The sequence below is a fragment of the Lepisosteus platostomus genome (genome assembly GCF_059453375.1).
Source record: "Lepisosteus platostomus isolate fLepPlt1 chromosome 5 unlocalized genomic scaffold, fLepPlt1.hap1 SUPER_5_unloc_2, whole genome shotgun sequence".
Lineage (NCBI taxonomy): Eukaryota > Metazoa > Chordata > Actinopteri > Semionotiformes > Lepisosteidae > Lepisosteus > Lepisosteus platostomus.
This window is the reverse complement of record NW_028291472.1, coordinates 467,421-485,062: the sequence shown is the minus strand read 5'-3', so window position 1 is coordinate 485,062 and position 17,642 is coordinate 467,421. Positions and strand designations below refer to the sequence as shown.

The 17,642-nt window shown below is 41.8% G+C and overlaps 1 protein-coding gene and 2 non-coding genes across 3 annotated transcripts; all 3 read right to left on the bottom strand.

Moving 5' to 3' along the window:
- Positions 1-775: 775 nt before the first annotated feature.
- Positions 776-886, bottom strand: trnal-caa (transfer RNA leucine (anticodon CAA)). The gene is made up of 2 exons: positions 849-886; positions 776-821 (listed from the first exon to the last, which is right to left on the bottom strand). It is a non-coding gene; the product is annotated as a tRNA-Leu (tRNA).
- A 3,579-nt stretch (positions 887-4,465) lies between these two features.
- Positions 4,466-4,576, bottom strand: trnal-caa (transfer RNA leucine (anticodon CAA)). The gene is made up of 2 exons: positions 4,539-4,576; positions 4,466-4,511 (listed from the first exon to the last, which is right to left on the bottom strand). It is a non-coding gene; the product is annotated as a tRNA-Leu (tRNA).
- A 7,224-nt stretch (positions 4,577-11,800) lies between these two features.
- Positions 11,801-17,612, bottom strand: LOC148638295 (zona pellucida sperm-binding protein 3-like). The gene is made up of 6 exons (XM_088623385.1): positions 16,545-17,612; positions 13,472-13,992; positions 13,255-13,370; positions 12,475-13,179; positions 11,971-12,397; positions 11,801-11,892 (listed from the first exon to the last, which is right to left on the bottom strand). The coding sequence occupies exons 2-4, from the start codon at positions 13,613-13,615 to the stop codon at positions 13,056-13,058; spliced, it is 384 nt and encodes a 127-aa protein (XP_088479511.1). The 5' UTR covers positions 13,616-13,992; positions 16,545-17,612; the 3' UTR covers positions 11,801-11,892; positions 11,971-12,397; positions 12,475-13,055.
- Positions 17,613-17,642: the final 30 nt, after the last annotated feature.

Here is a 17,642-nt window from a genome sequence, read left to right as displayed (position 1 = left end):
AAGGTAATGAAGGATGGAGGACACGCGCATTCCGCACGGGGAGCGCAGAGCAATGAGCGGCGCCTGCAGCTCTCCGAGTCTTTTCTTATACAACCTCTGAGTCCGGACACACAGCGTCTCCAGCCAGAGATTTACAGTTCAGAAAACATCTGTCTCGAGCAGAAACTGATCTTCCTGCTTTAGTTAAGGTTTGGTTATTGTGGGGGTTTAGCGCTTGTATCTCTCTTCTCTTACTAAACACTATCTACTGTAAAGTATATAAATAGAAGCTAAAATGCAGCTAAAATACTTCAGTAAGGCCGAGCAGATAGGAAAGTTTAATAAAAATGTTCTATGATCTATGTTCTAGTTGCCCATATTTTTTTAACTCTCGGTTCGAGCTCTGATTTAATCCTCTCGGCTCCTGCCGCTGTCACCGGGAGAGTGGCTGCATTCCGTAGGGCTACAGGCTGATTTCACAATGCCACATTTAATGAAATACAGGGGAAACCGCAAGGAAAACAATATGTTTTAATACATCTTCTTCTGGATTTATATTTCGGTCTTTCACCTTTGAATGCATACCTTGACCGTAAATCTTTACTCGATTACAGGCACCCCAAACAGTTCTTAAGGGAGAAATCGAAGCCTATTTGACTTTCTGCTAATCACATTGAAGTGTTCACGAAGCATTTCCCTGCCCATCATGTGCCCGCAAGCCTGTTTCTCCGTTTTCTTCTTTCTGTCGTTGTCAGCGAGCACAAGAAGACAGGAAAAATGCAAGAGAGGGAAAAGCTGTCAGGAGTGGGATTTGAACCCACGCCTCTATTCAGAGACCAGAACACCCAAGCAATGGAAAGACAGGAGTCCTTGAGTCTGGCGCCTTAGACCACTCGGCCATCCTGACGAGTTGCGTAAGTTGGTGTGTTAAAAGCACCAGTAGTTCACAAAACTGAGAAATGCTTTGCTGGAGAAGCGCCACGTTGCCTAATGTTGCCTAAACGGATCGCGGAAATCAAATATTCGGATCGATTTAGAGTGTGCTTTACAGCCTTTGTGTAATATTTTAAATTGTTTTTAAAAAGTGTGTACTGTGTACTACGTTTAGGACTAGTTAGTGTGGTAGAATATGGAGATCATCTCCAGCTCTGAGCTCAACTGCAACAACAAGTCGTGCTGAACAAAGTCAGAGTTCAGCTGAACCTTTGCTCAGTGTGGTGCTCAGGACTCAGGAGTATTGTTGTGGTTCTAATTAGCATGAACTGCAGGGGCTCTGAATCAGAACATTTCAATTTATCTGTTCAGTAAGTTAAAATGCAGGACATGTTAAAATCAGATTATCACTGTGTCTGTCCCGTTTGTATATAACCGAATGTTTAAAAGATACCAGTAAGGACACACAACTACTAATGCGGTACTTATTGGAAATAGTCCCAAAACAAGTACGTCCGGCAGCTGGTAGACCCCTGTAATAATTTTGCAGTGACACTTTGAAGATTTACGCTCTATTTAAATATTAATTTACTAAATTTCAGTTCTCTTTTCTCACACTCCCTGGCATAACTGAACTCTCACTCTCGCATACTAAAGGCTTTACATTCATTAGCTGTAATACAGATTCTTAATAAAGACAGAATGAAACTGTTTGTTTTGTGTCTCATGGTGATCCTCTTCTCGATCCAAATGAAATGTTTAATATGATCCCTCGAGAAAGAAAAGGAGTCAATTTCCGCCTGGAATGATTGATGCTCCATCAAACATTTTGTAATATCTCCGGAAGTTTATACAGTAGAATCCTGGTATGTGGCTTAAATTCAAGGTAAACAAGACTAAGGAAACGAGTTGGAAACGATGTCGATCTGGGATTTAAATCATCCGGAACATTTCACTACATCGGACAGTATATGCCAGAGAGCATCTCCTGACATCTGTTGGTAGCTCAGTTGGTAGAGCGGAGGACTGTAGTGGAAACAAGAGGGAATCCTTAGGTTGCTGGTTTGATACTGGGTCGAAGGAAGGTGCCCTTTGTGTATTTCATTCAAACAGTTAAAATAGCCGATCTTTTTCCACTCAGACTTTGATCACAAGCTCAATAAACGACGAAGCAGAGGCTCTTGTTCTGAATTCAGCTCACGTCTGATTGTCTTGTTTTGGCCAAGATCTGATCTTTGAATTCAGGGAATACTCTGTCTGCTTTGTACAGTAATTCAAAAGTAGATACAAATGTCACTTTTTTATTGTAGATATAAAGGTGTTCTCTGTTTTCAAAGGATAGGTACTTAATTGGCTTTATGATTTGGTTTTGATTTTGTATCGTTGTATTATTAAGTTTGTGCTTTTTGTGTTTTTAACATATTGTGAACTTATTTTTGAAACAAATGCTTACAAAAGCAGACATGGCACACATCTGTTTATACCAGCGGTGAATTGTATATTTTATTAAGTAGAAGCTACTGCGCACTTCTGGGAGTATAACAGGTTCGATATAAAGTGGCAAAAATATAAAAGGGGAAAATACCCCAGACTGGGTGTAAAGGCCTCGTTGTGACTGTTGTTTTATTGTTGAATACGGCATACTGTGCACGAAATGTTGCAGAAACACAATCTGATAGTTAAATAATTAGTATGAGGCCACGGATCCAAATATTAATTGCTGATTTTTTTAAAGTGATATCTTCCTATCCTCTGGTAGAAGTAACACGATGTGAGCAATTGTTTTTTGTTCTTTTTTTTCACGTTGCGATCCAAAAAGCCTCAGATGCACAGTCTGACAGCAACCAAACCAGAATGGATTCTGCTGGGAGCCGGACTGAGCTCATTCTTGCTCCCTGTGCTGAAAACAGAATTAGCTCTTCCTCGAACATCGTCTACAGCTGCTGGATGGTGCTCTACGTCCTGCTGCTCCAGCAATTATTTGGACGAAAGACAGATCACTTGTGCGCTTTTAACCTTCTCGCAGCTACAGGCGAGACTGAAGCTGGCGATATAAAGGCACGCGCTGGTACACCTTCTCGAACTTTCACAATCGCGATAAACATTTTTTTAAGACCTTTGAAAAACTAGATATAGATATAGATAAAACTAGATAAAAAAACATGAGCTTTATCGGTTTTTACATTAATCGATTTTGAATCAAATTTGATCTTTTTACATTGCATTTTACGTTGAAATGTAGCATGCATACCTAATCCACCAACGGACAGAGCAATATTTTACGTTGCCTTCCAGAGCTTCCAACGTGTGATAGATTTGTATGGGTGTCTGTATGATACCACTACAGCACTGGCGTAGGTGCAAAATCCACTTTCACAAGACTTTTTCAGTGTCTTCTCTCTCAAATGGACCGAAGCACAGGAGCCAATATAAGAGAAAACGACAGATGTTTAAACAGAGTATGTCCCAATGTCTGCGACAACGCATTGTGATTTTGTATAAACGCAAATGGTTTATCATTTAAAAGCCAACATCATTCTTTTTATCCCTGGCGCTAATACGCTACCATACATGCGAGCTGTTGTGTGAAAGAAAATTCATATGTGCGTAGGAAGGCAGAATAAAATCCAGAACTGTGTTGGTGACATCGATAAACAGGGCTCATGTTCACAACAAAACTTTACTGTATAAAAGGTTAATATTCGTAAATATATATTTTTTTTAATTATGCAAGGTGTCTGTTAAACCATTCATGAAGGATTTTTAGACAAAAAAACACACCATTATATGAGAACATATATTTACTATATCTGCATTTAACTCACTTTTTAACAATATCAATTTCAAGGCCGATATAAATTGCTGCCCTGCTTTTTTGTCATAAATACACAAGCTTGTTATGTCTTGTGTCAGAAATAAACTGCATGAAATTTGCTAAAGCAACAGATCTTCCTGCTTTAGTTAAGGTTTGGTTATTGTGGGGGTTTAGCGCTTGTATCTCTCTTCTCTTACTAAACACTATCTACTGTAAAGTATATAAATAGAAGCTAAAATGCAGCTAAAATACTTCAGTAAGGCCGAGCAGATAGGAAACTTTAATAAAAATGTTCTATGATCTATGTTCTAGTTGCCCATATTTTTTTAACTCTCTGTTCGAGCTCTGATTTAATCCTCTCGGCTCCTGCCGCTGTCACCGGGAGAGTGGCTGCATTCCGTAGGGCTACAGGCTGATTTCACAATGCCACATTTAATGAAATACAGGGGAAACCGCAAGGAAAACAATATGTTTTAATACATCTTCTTCTGGATTTATATTTCGGTCTTTCACCTTTGAATGCATACCTTGACCGTGAATCTTTACTCGATTACAGGCACCCCAAACAGTTCCTAAGGGAGAAATTGAAGCCTATTTGACTTTCTGCTAATCACATTGAAGTGTTCACGAAGCATTTCCCTGCCCATCATGTGCCCGCAAGCCTGTTTCTCCGTTTTCTTCTTTCTGTCGTTGTCAGCGAGCACAAGAAGACAGGAAAAATGCAAGAGAGGGAAAAGCTGTTAGGAGTGGGATTTGAACCCACGCCTCTATTCAGAGACCAGAACACCCAAGCAATGGAAAGACAGGAGTCCTTGAGTCTGGCGCCTTAGACCACTCGGCCATCCTGACGAGCTATGTAAGTTGGGGTGTTAAAAGCACCAGTAGTTCACAAAACTGAGAAATGCTTTGCTGGAGAAACACCACGTTGCCTAATGTTGCCTAAACGGATCACGGAAATCAAATATTCGGATCGATTTAGAGTGTGCTTTACAGCCTTTGTGTAATATTTTAAATTGTTTTTAAAAAGTGTGTACTACGTTTAGGACTAGTTAGTGTGGTAGAATATGGAGATCATCTCCAGCTCTGAGCTCAACTGCAACAACAAGTTGTGCTGAACAAAGTCAGAGTTCAGCTGAACCTTTGCTCAGTGTGGTGGTCAGGACTCAGGAGTATTGTTGTGGTTCTAATTAGCACGAACTGCAGGGGCTCTGAATCAGAACATTTCAATTTATCTGTTCAGTAAGTTAAAATGCAGGACACGTTAAAATCGGATTATTACTGTGTCTCTGTCCCGTTTGTATATAACTGAATGTTTAAAAGATACCAGTAAGGACACACAACTACTAATGCGGTACTTATTGGAAATAGTCCCAAAACAAGTACGTCCGGCAGCTGGTAGACCCCTGTAATAATTTTGCAGTGACACTTTGAAGATTTACACTCTATTTAAATATTAATTTACTAAATTTCAGTTCTCTTTTCTCACACTCCCTGGCATAACTGAACACTCACTCTCGCATACTAAAGGCTTTACATGCATTAGCTGTGATACAGATTCTAATAAAGACAGAATGAAACTGTTTGTTTTATGTCTCATGGTGATCCTCTTCTCGATCCAAATTAAATGTTTAATATGATCCCTCGAGAAAGAAAAAGGAGTCAATTTCCGCCTGGAATGATTGATGCTCCATCAAACATTTTGTAATATCTCCGGAAGTTTATACAGTAGAATCCTGGTTTGTGGCTTAAATTCAAGGTAAACAAGACTAAGGAAACGAGTTGGAAACGATGTCAATCTGGGATTTAAATCATCCGGAACATTTCACTACATTGGGCAGTATGTGCCAGAGAGCAGCTCCTGACATCTGTTGATAACTCAGTTGGTAGAGTGGAGGACTGTAGTTGAAACAAGAGGGAATCCTTAGGTCACCAGTTTGACTCCGGCTTGAAGGAAGGTGCCCTTTGCGTATTTTGTTAAAATAGCTGATCTTTTTTCACTCAGACTTTGATCAAAAGCTCAATAAACGACGAAGCAGAGGCTCTTGTTCCGAATTCAGCTCATGTCTGATTGTCTTGTTTTGGCCAAGATCTGATCTTTGAATTCAGGGACTACTCTGTCTGCTTTGTACAGTAATTCAAAAGTAGATACAAATGTCACTTTTTTATTGTAGATATAAAGGTGTTCTCTGTTTTCAAAGGATAGGTACTTAATTGGCTTTATGATTTGGATTTGATTTTGTATCGTTGTATTATTAAGTTTGTGCTTTTTGTGTTTTTAACATATTGTGAACTTATTTTTTAAACAAATGCTTACAAAGGCAGACATGGCACACATCTGTTTATACCAGCGTTGAATTGTATATTTGTATTAAGTATAAGCTACTGCGCACTTCTGGGAGTATAACAGGTTCGATATAAAGTGGCAAAAATATAAAAGGGGAAAATACCCCAGACTGGGTGTAAAGGCCTCGTTGTGACTGTTGTTTTATTGTTGAATACGGCATACTGTGCATGAAATGTTGCAGAAACACAATCTGATAGTTAAATAATTATTATTTTAATAATTTGATAAGTATGAGGCCCCGGATCCAAATATTCAGTTCTGATTTTTTTAAAGTGATATCTTCCCTTCCTCTGGTGGAAGTAACACGATGTGAGCAATTGTTTTTTGTTCTTTTTTTTTCACGTTGCGATCCAAAAAGCCTCAGATGCACAGTCTGACAGCAACCAAACCAGAATGGATTCTGCTGGGAGCCGGACTGAGCTCATTCTTGCTCCCTGTGCTGAAAACAGAATTAGCGCTTACCCGAGCACCATCTACAGCTGCTGGATGGTGCTCTACGTCCTGCTGCTCCAGCAATTATTTTGACAAAAGACAGATCACTTGTACGCTTTTAACCTTCTCGCAGCTACAGGCGAGACTGAAGCTGGCGATATAAAGGCACGCGCTGGTACACCTTCTCTAACTTTCACAATTGCGATAAACATTTTTTTAAGACCTTTGAAAAACTAGATATAGATATAGATATAGATATAGATAAAACTAGATAAAAAACATGAGCTTTATCGGTTTTTACATTAATCGACTTTGAAACAAATTTGATCTTTTTACATTGCATTTTACGTTGAAATGTAGCATGCATACCTAATCCACCAACGGACAGAGCAATATTTTACGTTGCCTTCCAGAGCTTCCAACGTGTGATGGATTTGTATGGGTGTCTGTATGATACCACTACAGCACTGGCGTAGGTGCAAAATCCACTTTCACAAGACTTTTTCAGTGTCTTCTCTCTCAAATGGACCGAAGCACAGGAGCCAATATTAGAGAAAACGACAGGTGTTTAAACAGAGGATGTCCCAATGTCTGGGACAACGCATTGTGATTTTGTATAAACGCAAATGGTTTCTCATTTAAAAGCCAACAATATTCTTTTTCTCCCTGGCGCTAATAAGCTACCAGACATGGGAGCTGTTGTGTGAAAGAAAATTCCAATGTCCATAGGAAGGCAGAATAAAATCCAGAACTGTGTTGGTAATATCGATAAACAGGGCTCATGTTCACAACAAAACTTTACTGTATAAAAAGTTAAAATTCGTAAATATATATATTTTTTTATTATGCAAAGTGTCTGTTAAACCATTCATGAAGGATTTTTAGACAAAAAAACACACCATTATATGAGAAAATATATTTACTATATCTGCATTTAACTCACTTTTTAACAATTTCAATTTCAAGGCCGATATAAATTGTTGCCCTGCTTTTTTGTCATAAATACACAAGCTTGTTATGTCTTGTGTCAGAAATAAACTGCATGAAATTTGCTAAAGCAACAAAAACTAAGCGCCACAAAGAAGACAGACATTTGCGTTTATAGTGCAATGTTATCTCGAGCCTTTAAAATTACTTTAAATGCAATTTGTTTTTCTCTGTGGCTCTAAGGCTTTGTCATTTACTGTAGTTATTCAGGAGAACATTATGTTAATCATATAGATGAAACATTTAATATATTCAGGTGGGTAGCTACGTCAGCATGCGTATCTGCAAAGGAACAAGTAATATTGTAGGTTTATTCCATGCTGAAAAGAGAAGAGAGAAAACAAACCTGAAGAAGGTTTCACAGCTGAAACGTTGTGTTTTCTCTCTTCTCTTTTCAGCATGGAATAAACCTATTACTTGTTCCTTTAATATATTGTTCGGTTTGACTCAAAATGCTTTACTACTACAAGAGAGAATTATAGTATGAAGGATGAGACAAATTTATGATTTCTTGGAAGAAAATGTTTTTTCTTTGCATTGAAATGATTCGAAACTTTAGCGCGACACACAAACCCTTTGTCATTTTTAAAGATATAATATTTTTAAACAGACAGTATAGTAATTTTTTTTTTTACTAAGCAATTTTGGCCGGGGGCGATGCATTACTAGTAGTGGCGCTGAGGTCACTATGGTGCAGTTGAGCACCGTAAGATTAGGGCCAGTGACGTAATGTATAACGCATCTGACTGTCTGAAGATCAGCTCCTGCTCTGAGCTCAATAGCAATGCAAAACTGTGCGAAACAAAGCTGGCGAGCAGCTGATCTTGTGCTCAGTAGTCAGTACGGTGCTGAGGGTTCAGTTCTGGCGTTGTTCTAATTAGCACGAACTGCAATGGCTCTGAATCTGACCATTTCTATGGAAGCCCGTTTCCGCCAGGGAGTAAAAATAAAAACGCGCTATGGTATCTCAGAATTCCGACTTAGTAACTGAGAATTCCGACTTTATATCTCGTAATTACGACTACCTCACATTTGGGACTTCGAAATAACCCATATTTCATTGTCTGTCCTTTTGTTATTGTAACGGATTCGGGTTCCAGGGCTTGTGCCCTCGCCGCTCCCACCCTAGTTCGTGCCTCACTGCATTGGCTCGAACCCAGGCCTTGCCAGCTGAGCTAAAGAAGAGTTTCTTTTTTAAGTAAAAAATGACATACAATGGAAATATTTAAAAAGTATAAGTTTCAGCTTTTATAATTGTGAATTCTTCTGGATGTGAAGTGTCTATTTCTGTATCTTATTTCATATTCTTTCTTCGTTTTTGTATTTCTGGTGTTTAAATAAAAAAAGAATTTAAAAGCCCACCATCCACTATTCCATCCGTGTACTATGGAAGCCTCACTACCGGAAATGGGATTCCATAAAAATTAGTGTAATTAATTTGATTTTTATCAGGGCACTGTACAAGACAAGTCTTCAGGCTTATAGATCCTATGATCTTGTACGATTCATCAATATAGTGTAACGGAACGGCCAACATACAATTTGTAGTTCAGGTGGATAGCTGCGTCAGCATGCGTAGGCTGCAAAGGAACAAGTAATAGGTTTATTCCATGCTGAAAAAAAGAAGAAATAAAATATGTTTTGGCCGAAACGTACCAGTAAACTTTACATTAACAATACCAGCCAACGATACATTATCATTTCACACCGGTTCTACAGGAATCTACAGCAGAGCCCTGAGTTGACTCCTGGAGTCCCACTGAGCCCATAGAATTCCACATCAACCATCACTCCTGCGCACAGTCCGCTGAGAGCGCCTGTCCATAAACCACTGGATTGAGAAAGGGATCAAATAATTCCCCATTTTCTTAATTCTACATCAAAGGACTGTTAAAGGTCTATTTGAAGGCATCAATTCGTATTCTTAAACCAGATGAACGCCTGGAATAAGTTAATATTACTTATACATAGTCGTGCTACAATACTCCAGTTGAAGGCACGCTTCTAGCTTTGTGGTACTCGGTGCGTCACAAATTTATGTTTGAATTTCTGTGGATGAACTACTATAGGTGTACCCTCGCTCACTTTCTTTAGCGACAGTCGTTGCTCTTCATGTGAGTGATGTATTTGCCTGTTTTTCAGTTCACTTCCCTGCAAGGAATATTTACCTCAGAGCTCTCTTTCACAGACTGCAGGCGCTATGTTTGTTAACAGGTATTATAGTGATGACATCTTTCTGTATGATCAGGACAGGAGCTGCAAGTCCACTGTGTTGTGGCTGCAGTACAATTTTAGCTTATTATTATAATACTTTTTAACAGCGACAGATTCTTAAGATCACGAGGTGTTTACGATATTATTTCAGTATTAAGTTGTTACTACATTCGGAACTGTCCCATAGGATTCAGTGTTCCATTAGTTTAGCACTAAACTGCTTAGTCTATTGCAGGAATTGTACTTAGTCCTGTCCTGTAGTGTCCTCTAGAGAGCAGCAGCTGTTTCCTTGGGCTCATTGCAATTGGGAACATTGTGATTTCTGAGCAGGGGACTAAAGTCAGCAGACGAGCGAGTTGCAAATTGGTATTAATCTGGCGTACAGAGCTGCATGCTAATCTCTGGATCATCTCCAGTTAATGTGATGCTGTTCTTACCTTGCAATTGACCCAATCTGACTACTGGCACCGACAACCCTGTTATTACAAATAAACTTCTTGTGTACCTACCGTGATACATAAGTTTGGTGGAGAGGTTTGGCAGCCTATATTCAGTCAAAAGTGTGTGTGCAGATCACTGTGATATACAGGCATCAACAAACTGACATACAATATTAAATGTTTAACTGATAAAACCCAAATGAACCAAACCTGAATAAATTAGTGGTGGAAAGGAGTCTTTTTATATAGCAAAAGGTCTCTGAGCCTTTGGTAATAACGATGGGTATATAACCCATTGTCCTCAATATTAGAAATGAATCCTTGAGCACTGCTGTTGTACCAACAGTCCTCAAAAGTGCTGCCATTACCCCCATCCCATAAAAGCCTAACATTACCCTTTCTTGCATAAACTATAGAGCGTGCCTTCACATTTCAGTTGCAGTTTAATCTATTATCACCCTACTCCCCACTTCATAACCTTCACTCTTCTAATTCTAGTCTCCTAACTGTCCCCCAAGCCCGTCTACACTGTATGGGTGACAGGGCCTTCTCCTGTTATGCCCCCAGGCTCTGGAACTCTCTGCCCAAGGATACCAGAGTCACCTTCCCTAAACTCCTTCAAATTCAGACTCAACACCTTGTTCTGTAGAAGAGCCTTTACTGAACTGGTTCCATTCTTTACCCCTCTGCTTCTACTTTCCTTAGTACCACCATCCATGGTCTCCTCTGTCTATTGGAATTGTTTTATCCTGTGTATTCTTATTGTAATTCTGTCAAGTGCTTTGAGAAGCCACCTTCAGAACCATTATATAAAATAGTTTATCCTAAATCCTTGAAGCTTTAATAGGGCACTGCAGTAGGGCTAAAGATTAACTGTTAGTGGGCCAGCAGGATTTGTGCAAATTATAGGTAGGCACAAAGGAAGACTAGGATTCACTTGAAATTCATGACATGGGACACTGAAACAGGGGAGAGGCTTTGTGTAGTAAGCGTTAAGTAAGTCTCAATCTACACAGTCTGTGCTGCTGGTAGAGGTGGTTGTGAACACCCGCCTTCCCAGTCAAGTACTGGGATCTCCAGTCTCAATCCTAATACTTCCCCATGACTGTCCAATACCACTACTGTGAAACCAACACCCATAAGACAAGACCTCAGAGATTCTAACTGCACAATTATTCACTGATGTTTGTGCACCAGTATTGTTCCTCTGCCAAGGATGGGAAGGCCTACTTTACACCAAGCCCCTGTTGACAATTCCTTCCTTGCGTTTCTTTTAGTCAGTTTGTGCAGCCTAGAATAGGACACCAGATCTCACTCTTACTGGGCACTACAGTAGCAACTCACACTCCATAAGCACTACCCATCTCGGAAACAGGAGGATTTCCAGTATATTGAACACCATCTCTCACAGTAAAAAAAAAAAAAAAAAAAAAAAGAAGTCACAATGCCCTGCCCAAGGAATAGTGCGGCCATCTTCCCCCACTACAACGCTTTATTACTCCAGCCATTTTCAGTCCTCATTGGCAGCAATACGGGAAGCATTCTTGAAAGGGGAACCCCCACAAATACTTCCATTGATTAATGGGTCTCACTTCCCTTGAATTCCTCCACCCCATTCAAACCTATAAACCATAAAGAAACAAGGGCAGGCAGAAGGGTCTTTCACAGCTTTATTGAAATGTTGCCATTACAAGGCAAGTGGAAGCAGGAGAGTCACAAGGGCCAGGCTGGAGCCTTCATTCAGGCACCTGTGGAGGAAGAAGGAGAACAATCCAGCTACACTACAGGACACCACCCCTACAGGAGCTCCTCCTGCCAGACCCTACCTGTCCACTGGACAACATCTCCAAAGTCCTCTGCTCCCTCCACATCCTCACTGGTGCTCTCTGCATCTTCACTGGAGCTCTGAGGGTCTCCCTCCTCATCCTCAGTTCAGTCAGCTCCCACATCCAGAGGAGCTTCTACTGGTGCCACAGCCACCGACTGCTGGTCACCAGGCTCCTGGTACCTGTGGACAAGCAACACCCAGGAGTGAGGGATCTGCTATACCCAGAGTCCCACAGTGATGCTACTCATCTAAACAGTCCCTTTGTCCAGCATGGGATCATTCCTCAGTTGTCCAAGCATGGTTGTCTCTTGAGCAGAGATGCATCCACAAGGGATAGAGAACCAGACCCACCTTCATTCCAACTGCCAGCACACCTGGACTCACAGCAGGCACAGACCTCATGGTCACCATACAGCTCCTCCCACCTGGAGGAGAGGAGGACAGGTGAGGCCTCCACCTGGCATGTCCCAGAGCACCGTCAGCAGGCTCCTTGCAGAAGTACCCCTTAGCCTCCCTGTTGTAGGTGCAGGACTTGGTCCCTGGTGTTGCTTTAGCAGGAGCCACAGCCATGACACAATGCATGTACAGCTCAGTCACTTCATGCTGCAAGAGGGAAAGTCACAGCATTAAGGGATCAAGGCCAATAGAGGGACAGAGAAGGACCTTCTGCCATCAGTGAAGGCAAGCTGGCAGCTCTAGGCACTACAGCTGCCACAGTCTGGTTCACATCTAGATCATGGATGAAAAAGCAGACAATGGATCAGTACAGCAAGAAGGCTGAGCAGCTTTTGAGAGCAGTACCTTCCTGGACAGCTTCTTCTTCCTTGAGGAAGGCATCAATTGTGAAGCGGAGCACATCCTTCTGCTTGGAGGGGACAAACCTGGACAGGCACCCATCTGCCTTGCTGTCCACCATGCACCTGGGGACAAGGACAAGGATGAACCCCTGCAGGCTCTCGGGGCTCCTGCCCACCTCCCCTCCCAGAAGGGGCCGTACCCCAAGTTGTCGACCCAGTGGGCTGGAGAAAGAGAGAGGCAGCATTACACCTGCACACAGCACCCCCTGCAGGCAGGAGGAGCCACTCACTCAAGGAGCTTACAGTTGGTGGTGAGCAGGACAAAGCTGTGCTTGTTCTTCAGGTCCTTGAAGAAGGTCCTTCTCCTGGCCCACGTGGAGACATAGCCAACCTTGTAGGAGTAGTGGAACCTGCAGGACAGAGGGGATGAGGGGCTTCTGGACACTTTCCCAGCAGCTTCTCAGCAGCAGCAGAGCCCTGCCTACCTGTTGAAGGAGCACTTGACCGGCACAGAGAAGGGAATGAAGCGATGCACAGGTGCACTGGAGGAGGGCGGGGCATAGCGGAGAGTGTTGGAGTACACCAGGCGGCCCTGGACAACCTGCAGGGTCACAGAGGAAGGGATATTCCCAGGAAAGGCAACCCCGACACTAACCCTACAGCTCACATCGATACACTGCCTATAGATGAAGACCTGCTTACCGATCGCTCGGTGCCGCACTCGTGAAGCCCGTAGATGAAGTAGAAGTAACTGCGTGTGGTTCGGCTGACGCTGCAGTTGCCCAAGGTCACCTCCGATGGCCGACAGCTGAAGCCGAACAGGAGCCGACTGACCCTCACGTACATCCTGCTGGAGTCGCACCACACAGCCACTCCTCGGGTGCCCCCGATGGCCGGGCGAGCCGGCTGCCGCCCTCACTGGGGAGGAAACAGGACGCTCTTGATGTAGGCGGGTAAGGGGCGTCTGCCGGCTTCGGGCTTCATCTTCTCCTTGTCGAAGTAGGGCGAGTACGCGTCTCTGGACACGGGAAGGGGGCGAAAGTCGGGAGCCAAGGACTGCGAGTCGTTCTCGCTTGCAGACAGGTCTTCAGAGGGCGCATCTGCCAGGTTCAAGTCCACCAACTGGACTGCGTCTTCAGGAGCCGGGAGGTCGGCCTGGAGCGCTAATGCCCGAGAGTCCCAGCCAGCCGGCCCGGCGGAGATCAGTGCGGGGAGCCCGGCCCCTGCGCACAGGCACAGCACAAAGAGAAACGAGCACATCGCCAAATTAACGTCCCGCTAAATTGCTACAGGAGTAAAATAAGTAAACCACCAAACTGTGTTGAAGCAAGAAAGCATAAAGTGTGAACGCGGTGACTAGGTTTTTATACTGGCAGGACCTGCTACCACACACCTGGTCACACTACCGCTCAATCAACACAATCAATTACACACAGAGACTCTTGTTCTCAGCGTCTAATTAGAACCTGCTTCCAGTCTGAGGCGGGACTCCGGGAAGCCGCCTGAACACTTTCCCGTGTGTATCCGACCTCAGCGGAGGAGTTCCACGCAATTTAGACAGAATTAAATCACCCACACGTGTAGATTTGGCTCAGATGAATTTATTGTTCAATTAGTTTCTAATTTACGAGGACAGTGTGTTAAACTCACTGTCAGACAGAGTACGGAACATGTGACACGTCCGTCCACACTTTCTTTTATCGAGGGGGCTGTTCTATCAACACGTACTGCAATGAAAATAATTTTACTATTTTTCATTTTTGCATGTCATATTAAAATGTGTAATACAAGCATTTCTTTGCTTCCCAGTAAAGAAATACTGATCAGCTTTTGACATGATCTGATAATAATTTGTCTGATTTTTCAGATTGCTTTTGCTTCGCAGCACTGAGAACCTATGGAAGCCCGTTTCCGCCAGGGAGTAAAAAATAAAACTATGGTATCTCAGAATTGCGACTTAAACACTCAGAATTCTGACTTTATATCTCACATTTGCGACTTCGAAATAGCCCATATTTCATTGTCTGTCCTTTTATTATTGTAATGGATTCAGGTTCTAGGGCTTGTGCCCTCGCCGCTTCTGTATCTTATTTCATATTCTGTGTCCGTTTTTGTATTTCTGGTGTTTAAATATTTTTTTTAAAAGCCGCTATTCCATCCGGATTTTTATCAAGTCTTCAGGCCTATAGATCCTATGATCGTTGTGTTTTCTTTCTTTTTTTTCAGCATTGAATAAACCTATTACTTGTTCCTTTGCAACATACAATTTGTACGATCTGGTTGCAGTGTGGTGATGGCACCGCCCTCCCCTGCGCATAACAGGGATGCTGGCCGCCGGGGCTAAAGAAAGTGTTCTTAAGCTCAGCTGGCAAGACCTGGGTTCGAGCCAATGCAGTGAGGCACGAACTAGGGTGGGAGTGGCGAGGGCACAAGCCCTTAGAACCTGAATCCATTACAATAACGAAAGGACAGACAATGAAATATGGGCTATTTCGAAATCGCGAATGTGAGATATAAAGTCAAAATTACGAGATATAAAGTCGCAATTCTGAGTTTTTAATTTGAAATTCTGAGATATAAAGTTGGAATTCTGAGTTACTAAGTCGGAATCCTGAGATAACATAGCGCGTTTTATTTTTACTCCCTGGCGGAAACGGGCATCCATACATTTCAATTAGTCTGATCAGTGTAGGACAAGTTAATGTAGAATTATTACTTTGTCTCTTGTTCGTATATAAATGAATGTCTCTGACAACTTAATGTTAGTTTTTAATTTAGTTTTAGTTTTACGATGTAGGTCAAACGTTGACATATGCACAGGTATAGGAAATGTCTCCCTCCTGATTCAGCTCATGCTCCATAGGAGAGAAGTGATTCCTCCTGCTTCTCGTACAACTATATCAGAACAGAAGCCCGTGTCACCCAGCTCTGATTCAAGAGCGACTCATATCTTTAGCCCCTTTTTTTATTCGTGATCCTAATTTTCTTTAGTTATGATCAATATTGAACTTTTTCTAAATAAAACGACAAAAATCAAACATGCAGGCAGACATTTTAAAAAGTATAAGGAGTTGACAGGGTGCCCCTTTGGAATAGTTGTCAGAAAATGTGAGAAAAGGAAACTTACATTACAAGCTCTCACACACAGCATTAGAGATTGGAATCTGATTGTAAAAAAAAAACTACCCGTCTCCCCAGCATTTAACGGTGCTGTTGTTTTTATTTTACATATTGTTAGCATTTTAATAAATTGTTAAAAGCGGAGCTGCCAGCACACTTACAAGTATCCTTGTGAAGCAGTCAGTGAATATGAGTCTGGTGTTAGCGTACAGGGCCAACTCCTCAGTTAACACGCAGTTCAGCAGTCACTGGTGATTAAACTGCTAGCACAACTGGTCTATACTTATATTGTTAATAATATAATCTTAATAATATTATTAACCTTAGGGGTGCCTGTCTGGACTCAGAGGGAATCTTGCTGGCACAATATCGTCGCTTAGCTCACCTTGTTCCGTTTAGGGACTTTGCCTCGCCCCAGGGGGAAAGCTCCCTGGTTTAGAGACCCGCCCAGAGCTCAGAGGAACCACGTCTTGTCTTGGTTTCAAAACCAAGCTCAGAGGAATCATGTCTTGTCTTGGTTAAGGGATTTTTACCCTGAATCTCAGAGGCGTGTCCTTACTCTTTTCCCTATAAATGATTCTTTATATTCTCTGTATGTTTCCGGTCCTTCCTTTTCGGTAACCTAATTGTGTGGTAACATAAAAAATATACTCACCCTGTGTGCTGTCTGGGAATTACCGAAGACTTGGAGAATCCTGTCGACTACGCCAACTGTTGTGGGAAATTCTTCATCAGAGGAGCAGGACACGGTCTTGTGCAGATTCAGTTTTATTGAGCTCAATAAGTCTGACAATGCGTGCTGGGTCTGCCCCACAAAACAGACAAACCGCAAGGGTTTCCCAATTCTTATATACAGTCAGAAGAAAGTTTGTTTCACCACCTGAGTGCTTGTCATGTTCTTTGATATGTAATTACTTCTTGTCCTACTCTGTCTTGCTCTAGGTTCTTTCTTTTGATATGCAGCAGACATTGGTCTGGTTTATCCTGTTTGTGGGTGTTGTTCCTGTTTTTTATTATGTAGCATTAAGCCACTGGGGCTGCTAAAGCAGGTCAGCTTTATGGCATCTTAGTTTAACTTATGTTTGAGGCTAGATTAACAGACCCCATCAACACCTCTCACAGTGTGCTTAAGTGGTGATACTGTGATGCTGGATAAGTGAGATATATACACATGTCCCACTTCAGTTACAATGGACTTCACTGGGCTCCTAGGAAGATTCAAAGCTTTGCCAATCTTTTTATAACCTTCTCCAGCTTTTCTCCTCCTAACAACTTTATCTCAAAGCTCCACAGGCAGCTCCTTGGTCCTCATGACAGCAGGACTGATCTGATCTGCTGTTTTAGTTGTGAGACCTCACAGTCAGTGATATTTATTGTGCAATTTATCGAGCAAGTGAACACCGGTGAACTTGAAAGGAACACAGGTGTACCTTGTTAACATAATTTAGTATGACCTCTCAAGATAATTGACCCAAATTAGGTTGTTAAAACAAAGGGAGTGAATACTTATCAATTAAGTAATTTTCCATTTTTATTTAATAGATGACTTCAGAACTATAAATATTTAATTTCATTTTAACATTATAAACAATGGGGCATGAATACTTTCTGAAGGCACTGTATATATTGCTTGTCTTGTTTAAAAAATAGTTGCATTGAAAAAAATGACTATTATAGAATTATTGCTAATTCATACGATATCTTGTTCTTTATTATTTACCCTTTATTGTAAATAAATATTATTTATTGTATA

Excerpts from the sequence above, each read along its gene's own strand:
- LOC148638295 (XM_088623385.1), bottom strand. The coding sequence starts at position 13,615 with ATGTACGTGAGGGTCAGTCGGCTCCTGTTCGGCTTCAGCTGTCGGCCA. Across the intron at positions 13,371-13,471 it reads AGTGCGGCACCGAGCGATCG|GTTGTCCAGGGCCGCCTGGT; the intron begins GTAAGCAGGTCT and ends GTGACCCTGCAG. Across the intron at positions 13,180-13,254 it reads GTCAAGTGCTCCTTCAACAG|GTTCCACTACTCCTACAAGG; the intron begins GTAGGCAGGGCT and ends TCTGTCCTGCAG.